Source organism: Babylonia areolata, chromosome 1 (genome assembly GCF_041734735.1).
Source record: "Babylonia areolata isolate BAREFJ2019XMU chromosome 1, ASM4173473v1, whole genome shotgun sequence".
Taxonomy (NCBI): Eukaryota; Metazoa; Mollusca; class Gastropoda; order Neogastropoda; family Buccinidae; genus Babylonia; species Babylonia areolata.
Window position 1 is genome coordinate 37,756,327 of NC_134876.1, and position 10,498 is coordinate 37,766,824.

Consider the following 10,498-nt stretch of genomic DNA (forward strand, 5'->3'; position numbering starts at 1 on the left):
AACACAAAAATGGCATTGTTTCTCCAGAAAATCTTAAGTTTCATCGGTAAGTTTTGTAATATTTTTGAAAACGAATGTCTTTAGCACTTTCATGCACAATATTGAGCTGAAAGTCTTTGAATCAGGATTTTGATCGATGTCAGTAACTGAGCAGCTTGGATCTATTTCATCAGTGTTTTCATAACGTGACACCGTGTTTCAATCGGAACACGATTTATTTTTTTCTGAGGAAAACACACAAAAACTATTGATACAGAATGAAAAATGGACATGTTAAAACGGAGCCCATGAATTCCAATTACTAATATTTGATTGATTTTTGCTTTAGTAAGCAAAATATTACCTGGGTCTAAAACCGGAAGTGCTCGGGACAGCATTAGCGTCGTCTGCTATAGACTCGGTGAGTGTTAAATAAGTAAGTAAAAAATTGTAATGTGGTTTCTTTTTCCATAAAATGAGCATTTCATTCAACATCACACAAAAGTCTGATATTCTAGTTGCATTCTGCTTTGATAGCTGTGAAACTTTATATTAATATATACAGACAGATAGATACTATGCTCTCACATAACAAAAAGAACAAGAACACCAATTCATACTAACCCCCTGCTCCCCCTCCCCCCCACCTCCCCCTCTCTCCTCTGCAAACTTCACTTTAATAATTTGCTGAGAGTTGTACAATCATTCCCCTCACTTGTCTGAGAATCTCCCACCAATGGTAAGGAGAGGGGAGGGGGTTGTCAATGGTTGTGGCAAACTTGGCACTGAGCCAAATCACTGACCACTTGCTCCAGCTTTGAATCCCTGACTGCTGACAGTGATATAACCCACCACCTCATCCCTCCAGTCATCCCCTTCCCTATTTCTTTCCTGTCAGTGGAGTAGGTGTGTGTGTGTGTGTGTGTGTGTGTGTGAGTGAGAGAGAGAGAGAGAGAGAGCAAGTTTGCATTTGCACAAGTATTCTTGTGAGTATGTGTATGTATGTCTGAGTATGAAAAAAGTGTAATGTGAAGAGATATATGATTAATTTGAATAGTACAGTCAACATCCTGTTTCTTAAAAAAATTAACACCAATTTTTAACAAACTAAAATTAGTAAAAAGAAAATCAGTACAATAATACCCATAGCCTAAGCTGCACATCAGGTTCAGTCAAACTATATAACACTATCTGGGATCCAGCAATTAAGAGTATAATGTGTGTGTGTGTGTGTGTGTGTGTTCATGTAACCCATGATATGCTGTGCATCTCGACTGCATGAAACAGGAAACAAAGGGATAATTCATGAAATGATAAAATGCAAAATACCATGCACATATTGTGAATGAAATATCCACTTTGATATATATATATATTTCTAAGACATGCATTCTCACATACACACACAAATAAAGGTGAGTACACAAAATATCTATCAAAGAATAAGATACTAAGTATGATGTGCATATTAACAATAGAATATTAATATTTAGTAATCATATATACCTAAGACATTTAGTAATACATTCATCTCAATCATGAAATGTAGTACCCTGAAGTGGAAATATTTGAGTAAATAATCGCATGCAACAAAGACACGTAAGTTGAACAGTACATGTAGATGGCAAAGCTCTTGTCAGCAACTGGAAAGGACAGACCCCCAAAACGTCAGCCTCAGTTGTCAAAGCATAAGTTGTTGCTGCAATTTGAGTTATTGTGTGAAAGGTAAATGCAGCCAAATAGTTCAGTGCAGTGAATTTTGTGTTGCTGTTGAATGAATACTTACCTGTTAGTATGCCATTTTATAATTCTGTTATCACAGTGTTTTCCTCCCACTCAAAACACACCGAAACTGACAAAATCCTAAACATATATTATACTGAGAGCTCTGTTTTTGGTTGTATGTTTTAAATTGAATATAACATTTGTTCTTTCTTATGAGCTGATCTGTGTATCTAACATGTTGCAGAAAGGGCTGCTCATGGCAGGGCATGCAAGACCTATTCAATGATCCAAAAAGGCCAGTATGAACAGCTCAGGTAGTGAGCAGCATGTTATTGCTGATGCCAGGAAACCTGTCAGTGCCAAAAAAGAGATTTTTTGGTGTGCATTTTCTCTCTTGTGAATCGAATGCCATTTTGTGAAGAAATAAAAATGCACCATCCACCTTTTATTTCTTATTTATTGTGGTTCTTCTACAATGAAATGCATGACTGGGTTCATGGAATGAAGAAAAAGCTAGAGAGCTGAAAGAAAACAGATTCATATATCTGTCATTTTTGCTTGCAACTTAAGTAATATTTGCTCCCTCCTGGGAACCTTTGTCGTGGAATGCCCCATCAACCTACCCATTCTGTATAATGCTCTCAAGTTGCATTTGTTTAAAAATTTGCAGTAATTTTGCAGAAGCTGATCAGCCAAGACCACTGGTAACTTATTGTGGCTGTAACTTCAATATTTTTTCAAAAACAAAAATTTTGAAGAAGTCTCATCCACAACCTGCACCCTTATTTATGAGAAAATCTGGTATCATTCCTTTTCTGCCAACTTTAGATGGAAGTTTTTAGGTTGATTTTAATTTATTTTGAAAGCTGACATTTCACTTAATACACACACAAAATTTCCTGGTCCTACCTGTGACAGTTACTGAAATATTCATCTTTGCAGCATGCTGCCCCAATAAACAGTCTTTTTTCCGCTGGTCAAATTGAAGATTTTTCAAAGTTTGAGACTCTGATACTTAAAATTCAGTTAATTATCCTGCCTGAAAAAAATTCAGTGCACTTTTTGTGATATATTCTGCAAGATATTTTATTATGAAATGCAACTGTCTATTCTTTTCAGTGCTGTAGACCTTCAAATTTGCTATTCTGTGCAGATTGACATGTCTTGATTTTCTATTTCCCCCTACTTTGACAGGCATATTTTCCAATTTCTTTACTGCTGAAGTGTTATTTTTTTCTTGTGCAATATGCCATTATCATGTGGTTTTTAGAAGTGTATGAGTTTTCATTACAGTACCCTCATGGACAGTACAGTATGACTGTGAAAATGTGAAAATATTAAGTACTAACAGCATGTACGCATCGTCACATCTTTAAAATGGAATATCTTCAGAACCAATCAAGATATTCACTTACTTTTTTGTTTGTTTTTATTATATTGTCATGTTGTTTGCCAAAAATCACATTTCAGTCATTGTAATGAATATTTAATTTTTCACTGCCGCCACCTAGTATAAGTCATAAGGTAATTCACCTGAAAGAATATTACAGTCACATGACACAAACAGTACAGTATATGAACAGAGACATATGATGTACGTGACCAATTTCAATTTACCTTGGTCTTTCTGCTTTGGGCAGTGCAGAAAATCACTTGAAAATCAGCCAAATAAGACTTTTTAACACACACTAGCAGACCTGAAGGAATCCGGTGAACAGCTCTGTGCAGTGCCCCAGTGACTCTCCACAGAGTTGAGGGGAAAAAAAAAGAAAAGAAGAAGAAGAAGAAACATGAGAATGATTATGTGAATACATGTACATGAGTATACATATGTGCACATGTACAATACTGGAAACACTCATTGGACATGAGGGTGAACAATCAAAAGTAATGTAAGAGCAATGGATAACACATTTTTGAAGAGTTTAGATATGCCCTTAATGAAAAATCAAAAAAAGAACAGGGATATTTTAGAGACTGCTGGCCTTCTGGTGAAAGAACAGTGCAGTTTCCGCAAGCATCGGTCTACTGCTGACCATCTGGTCCATCTGGAAGCCACAGTGAGGAACGCTTTTGTCAACAAACAGCATGTGGTGGCCATATTTTTGGATTTAGAGAAAGCCTTCGATACCACCTGGAAATTTGGAATCCTCTCAGATCTGCACAAGCTCAGCTTCCGAGGACACCTGCCCCAGTTTATCCACAATTTCTTGCAAGACAGACAATTCCAGGTGAGGGTCGGCACCACCCTGTCCGACATTCATGAGCAGAAGTTGGGTGTTCCACAAGGGAGCATTCTGTTGCCAGCTGTCTTCAGCATCAAGATAAATGACATCGTCCAGTCGGTTCAGAAGGGATCAGACAGCTCGCTGTTTGTGGACGATTTCACCCAGTACGTAACTGGCAGCATGTACACCAGCATCCAGCGATGGCTTCAGCTCTGCATAGACAAAATTCATTGTTGGGCAGAGGAGAACAGTTTCACCTTTTCAGCCACTAGAACTCAGTGTATCCATTTTCACAACTTTTGTCTGTTCTGTCTGGACCCAGAAATCTGTCTGGGAAAATCCACCATCCTGGCGGTCAAGGAAGCCAAATTTCTTGGGGTCATTTTCGATCAGAAGCTGAACTTCCTCAGCCACATCAAACAGCTGAAAACATCTGCCAAAAAGCTCTGAACATCATCTGAATCATGGCACACATGGACTAGGGCGCTGATAAGAGAACACTTTTGTACCTCTACAGAGCCCTGGTCTGGTCCAAACTGGATTACGTGTGTGTAGTGTATGGCTCGGCCAGACCGTCTAACCTGAAATTGCTGGACCCGATACACTACCAAGGGCTCTGTGTATGTGCATGTGTTTTTACTCTTAGGCTTTTCCGGAAACTTAATTTAATATGGAAATTAATAGTGTTGTGGATCAAGAAATATTCTGTGTTTCATTTGACTTTTTGTTTCATATTTGATGACATTGTCTTTGCTCAGTCTTGTTTAAGAATCAGTGTATCTATGACAGTAAAGTTTCATTCATTCATTGATAATAGGATATGATTTCTCTAATGGTTCATTTGCACTGATAGTTGGTTTTGAGTAAGCACTGAAAAATACTGTTAAGGTTCTGTGTGTCAGTTTTTATTATCATCTTTATCTGTATCTGTATTTCATTTTATCACAACAGATTTTTCTGTGTGAAATTCGGGCTGCTCTCCCCAGGGAGAGCGCGTCGCTATAATACAGCGCCACCCATTTTTTGTACTTTTTCCTGCGTGCAGTTTTATTTGTTTTTCCTATAGAAGTAGGGTTTTTTTTACAGAATTTTGCCAGGAACAACTCTTTTGTTGCTGTGGGTTCTTTTACGTGCACTAAGTGCATGCTGCACACAGGACCTCAGTTTATCGTCTCATCCGAATGACAAGCGTCCAGACCACCACTCAAGATCTAGTGGAGGGGGAGAAAATATTGGCAGCTGAACCGTGATTCGAACCAGTGCGCTCAGATTCTCTTGCTTCTCAGGTGGACGCGTTACCTCTAGGCCATCACTCCACATGTATTATTATTATGACATCAATATTATTATTTTTAAACTGCCTTCCATCAGACGTTTTTGATGTATGCGGATTAACATTGATGGAAATGTTTGTTGCAGACGAATGTCAGACAAAGTATGGCAATGCTAATGCCTGGAGGTACTGTTGTCGAGTGTTTGATCTTCTTACCATTGCGGCTGTAAGCATGTCTTCATTCTTTGTCCAGCTAACTTAACCCTGTTGATGCCTGGGAAATAAGATTTCAGACCTATTTGCCAGGGATATTTAACAAAAAAACCCAGTTTATTTTCAAAAAAATTGTGCTTTTTTATCAGAGAAAGACTAATAAAAGTATACATTTTCCGAAAGGTACACGACTAAAGAATGCAAAACACTTGGATGTTTTCCAATTTGGTATTTTTCCAAAGACATGCAAGTGTTTTGATTTTTGTCAGGTTTTCAGTTTGTTCATTACGAACATTAGTCAGGTCATTTGCACAGTGGTATTTTTTGTATTTGTATTTGTATTTCTTTTTATCACAACAGATTTCTCTGTGTGAAATTCGGGCTGCTCTCCCCATGGAGAGCGCGTCGCTACACTACAGCGCCACCCTTTTTTTTCTTTTTTCTTTTTTTGTGCGTGTAGTTTTATTTGTTTTTCCTATCGAAGTGGATTTTTCTACAGAATTTTGCCAGGAACAACCCTTTTGTTGCTGTGGGTTCTTTTACGTGCGCTAAATGCATGCTGCACACGGGACCTCGGTTTATCGTCTCATCCGAATGACTAGCGTCCAGACCACCACTCAAGGTCTAGTGGAGGGGGAGAAAATATCGGCGGCTGAACCGTGATTCGAACCAGCGCACTCAGATTCTCTCGCTTCCAAGGCGGACGCGTTACCTCTAGGCCATCACTCCACTTTCTGGACAAATGGATAACTACACACAAATTATACTAGAACAACCACAATAAAAACAAAAAAAGATAAGACATCCATGATTCATTGTGACCACTCCAAGTGATAACAACATAGATGTGATTGTCCAATGCTACCAGTCAAATTAGTTTTCTTGAAAAAAATCATCATGCCCATCATTGAAGTCAGATCCAAGAACTTTTTCATTTTAAACACATTTTAAACACATTTGTATCTGTCTACACAATAGTTTGGAATTCTTTTTTCTGCCTTTCTGGATTTGGCTGTACCTGTTGGGGTGTCTGCTGTGCATACATATTGATTTCCTCAACAAATTTCTGATTTAGATTATCATCTACAAAAAGAGAAAAAGTTAATGTAGTCTGTGCTGTGTGGATCTTTTTCCAGTCCACTGTCACCAGTGAAGTGAATAATGGACTGAATGTTGGCACTACATTGATCCCCTCAAAAACAGTAATTCACACCCCCTCAGCCTCAACCCCCCCCCCCCCCCTTCCCCCCTCCCTTCTGCATCTCCACTGCCTAGCTCAGTGCCAAGAATGTCACTCCCACTGCTCCAATTTCAGTCAGCGATGTTGTTAGTGATGTGGGCTGAGTGCTATGTACAGCGTCAGTCACTAATTGATCTTGCCAATCTCTTCATCACTCCTTTATTTTCTGTTAACCCTTTCGCTGCCAGGAAAATAAAATTTAATTGAAATCTATTTGCCAGGGTTTTTTCACAAAAAACGGGTATAAATTTTCAAAAAATTATGTGCTCTTTGTTATTGGAGAAAGACCCATAAAAGTATATATTTTCTGAAAGGTAAATGAACAAAGAATACAAAACACATGCTGTTTTCCCATTTTATATATTTTTAGTGACATGCTGTTGTTTTGAAATCAGTGTTTTGTTTTTTGTCACATTTTCAACTTGTTCATCACAAACATTAGTCAGGTTATTTGCACAGAAACATCATATTTTCTGGACAAATGAATATTTGCAAACACAAAATCATACTAGAACAACCACAATATATATATATATTTTTTAAAGAGATAGATACACAATACATTGTGACTTCTCCAAGTGATAAGATGGATGTGAGGCCACGCCCCCTCAGTCTCCACCCCCCTCCCCTTCACCCCTCTCATACGGTCACTTGATTCAGTTCTCATCAGACCGCGTTGGCTGCGTGCCAAGAATATCGCTCTGCTGCTAATTCGGTCATCTTCTGTCGTCTGCTAACATCTGTACAGCTGACATCACTCACTGACAGTCGCATCTTGGCCACTCTCTTGATTGCTCCCTTTATTTTCTATCAGATCGTCCTATAAATGTTCATCGCTATCTTCTCCTTCAAATTTACGCTTCAATTCTTTCTGAGCATCAGCTAAAGAAAGAAATCTTGGTTGATTTCGTTCGTCACGATCGCATGTCTTGAGCACGGCGTCAGTCCGACATTTTGTTGAGCGAGCGAGGCGAGAAGTCAGGCAAACACTAGGACAGTGACCCAACCAAAACGTTCAAATAAAGGACTGCTTCATGATGTAGATGGGGTTTCTAGCTATGAATAGAATCTAGAGAGATTCCCCAGGCTAAAGCTACCACTATTCTTGTCAATGAAGTGAATGCAACCCAAGGAAAAGTCAGAATATATCGATGACGAGTTATCTCGTCATTGTGGCAGCGAAGCATACATGCTTGCCATGACGAGTTATCTCGTCATGCAGGCAGCCTAGGGGTTAAATCATCCCATAAAAGTTTTTCACTCTCTTCTTCTAGTTGATGCTTCAATTCTTTCTGAGCATCAGCTAAAGAAAGCAGTTTTGATCATTTTGGTGCACATCATTCGCAGAGCTTTAGCCGGGTGTCATCATTTTGTTGAACATGCAATGAACGAGTCAAAACACAGCCAGCAACCCAACTAAATCGTTCAAATTAACCCTTTCGCTGCCAGGAAAATAAGATTTAAGTGAAATCTATTTGCCAGGGTTTTTTTCCACAAAAAACGGGTATAAATTTTCAAAAAATTGTGTGCTCTTTGTTATTGGAGAAAGACCCATAAAAGTGTATATTTTCTGAAAGGTAAATGAATAAAGAATACAAAACACATGATGTTTTCCCATTTTATATATATTTTAGTGACATGCTGTTGTTTTGAAATCAGTGTTTTGTTTTTTGTCAAATTTTCAACTTGTTCATCACAAACATTAGTCAGGTAATTTGCACTAAAATATCATATTTTCTAGACAAGTGGATATCTGCACACACAAAATCATACCAGAACAACCACAATGAAAAATTTTTTTTAAAAGAGATAGATACGCAAAGCATTGTGACTTCTCCAAGTGATATATGGATGTGAGGCCACGCCCCCTGTCTCCAGCCCCTCCTCTTCACCCCTCTCACATAGTCACTTTATCCAGTTCTCATCAGACCGTGTTGGCTGAGTGCCAAGAAAATCGCTCACACTGTGTCCTGCTAATAATTCAGTCACTTTCTGTCACAGCTACAACTGTACAGCTGGCATCACTCACTGGCATTCATATCTTGGCCGCTCTCTTGATTCCTCCCTTTATTTTCTATCAAATCGTCCTATAAATGTTCATCACTGTCTTCTTCGAATTTACGCTTCAATTCTTTCTGAGCATCAGCTAAAGAAAGCAATCTTGGTTGGTTTAGTTCCCCACGATTGCATGTCTTGAGCACAGCGTCAGTCCAACATTTTGTTGAGCGAGCGAGGAAAGGAGCCAGGCAAACACTGATTCAGTAACCCAACCAAAATGTTCAAATAAAGGACTGCCTCATGACATAGATGGTGTTTCTAGCTATGAATAGAATCTAGAAAGATTCCCCAAACTAAAGCTAATGGGATTTTTGTCAACGAACTGAACGAGTTATCTCGTCATTGTGGCAGCAAAGCGTACATGCTTGAGATGACGAGTTATCTTGTCATATAGGCAGCCTAGGGGTTAAGGCCTACCTCATGACATAGGTGGAGTTTCTAGCTATCAATAGTATCTAGAAAGATTCCTCAGGTTACAACTACCATTGGTGAACATCAACAAAGTCAAATTGAACAGTGGCAAGAAAAGCTATTCAGTGTGATCATGTACATTTATTGTGATCAACAATGTCATATTTTTAGTTTGAGAGATGGCACAAAGTGGCAGTCAGAATTTTGTTTTAAGATACAGATAGGGTGCTTACAGCTGAGTTAAGTTACAAAGTTGTGCCTCATAGGCTAGAAACTATTGTAACTTGTGTAAGCATATTAAAATATCTCTATTTGTCAAGTTCTTTACCAGTAATAAAGAAGGTGAAAATTTTGAGAACTTTTGATGTCCCCAAATCTGAATTTCATAGGCTGAAAAGCAAAAACACTTGAAGAATCAGACTGATTTTCATTTTTAGGGGTTAGGTTACCACATAGGCAGTGAATGATTGATTATCCTCAAGTGCCAAGAGGGGCCATGATACAACAGTGAAGAACAGTTTGTTGCAGAAATGGAAGAAAGTGACCGCTGCTTCTCTGAATAAGTGAACGTGTGTAAATGCAAAGAAAGAAATATGTCAGTGTCTGCTCCAAATATACTTAAAATGTGCAATGGAAAATCGGTTTTATTTTCCCAAGGTGGTGTCACCACGTTTGGACAAATTCATGTATGCTACACCATATTTGCAGATGGGTGACAGCAGCATAACTCAATGCACTGGTCAGGCCTTAAGTGCAAGTGTGGGGAGTGGACTTCTTTTCTGGAATTTTGCCAGAAGACCATGCTTTTGTTGTCATGGGTTCTTTTTCAGTGCACCAAGTATGTGCTGCACACAGGACCTAGGACCAAGGTTTATTGTCTCAGTGAATAACTAGACACTCAGTTTGATTTTCCAGTCAAACTTGGGGGAAAAGGGTGAGAGGAGGAATCGAAGCCAGACCCTCAAGGACACTATATTGGCAGGTAAGCGTCTAAACCATTGTTCTACCTGTGGAAAAGAGCTGAAAGAAGGAAAAAAGTAATCAAAATTGCAAAAGAAATGTGTTCTTTTGAATGTGGTACAGGAACATACCACCCCATAAATCACTCAGCTTCTAAATATTTCTCTCTTTTGCTGAAAATGTTCCTCTCAAGAGCTGAATTACATTTGTGTAAACTTAGATACCTGGCTTTCTGGCACGTTTGATGGAACTCTTACCAGTTCCACATGTCCAGGATGGTGGACATATACTCCCATGCCAGTACTTTCACTTTTGGGGCATGACTTTCAGCACTTGCATGATGAGGGTCTGTCCCACTCAGTTATGCCTGGAGCACAAGGCCCAGCAGCTGCAGGACCTCATTCTAAACTT

General features: G+C 38.9%; 1 protein-coding gene across 1 annotated transcript in view; it reads left to right on the forward strand.

Moving 5' to 3' along the window:
- LOC143282660 (serine/threonine-protein phosphatase 6 catalytic subunit) overlaps positions 1–10,498 on the forward strand; it is a 114,289-nt gene that overhangs the window by 72,532 nt on the left and 31,259 nt on the right. Inside the window, exon 6 of the mRNA XM_076588323.1 lies at positions 5,352–5,431. Coding sequence (XP_076444438.1) covers positions 5,352–5,431 — 80 coding nt within the window. The remainder of the gene's footprint in view (positions 1–5,351; positions 5,432–10,498) is intronic.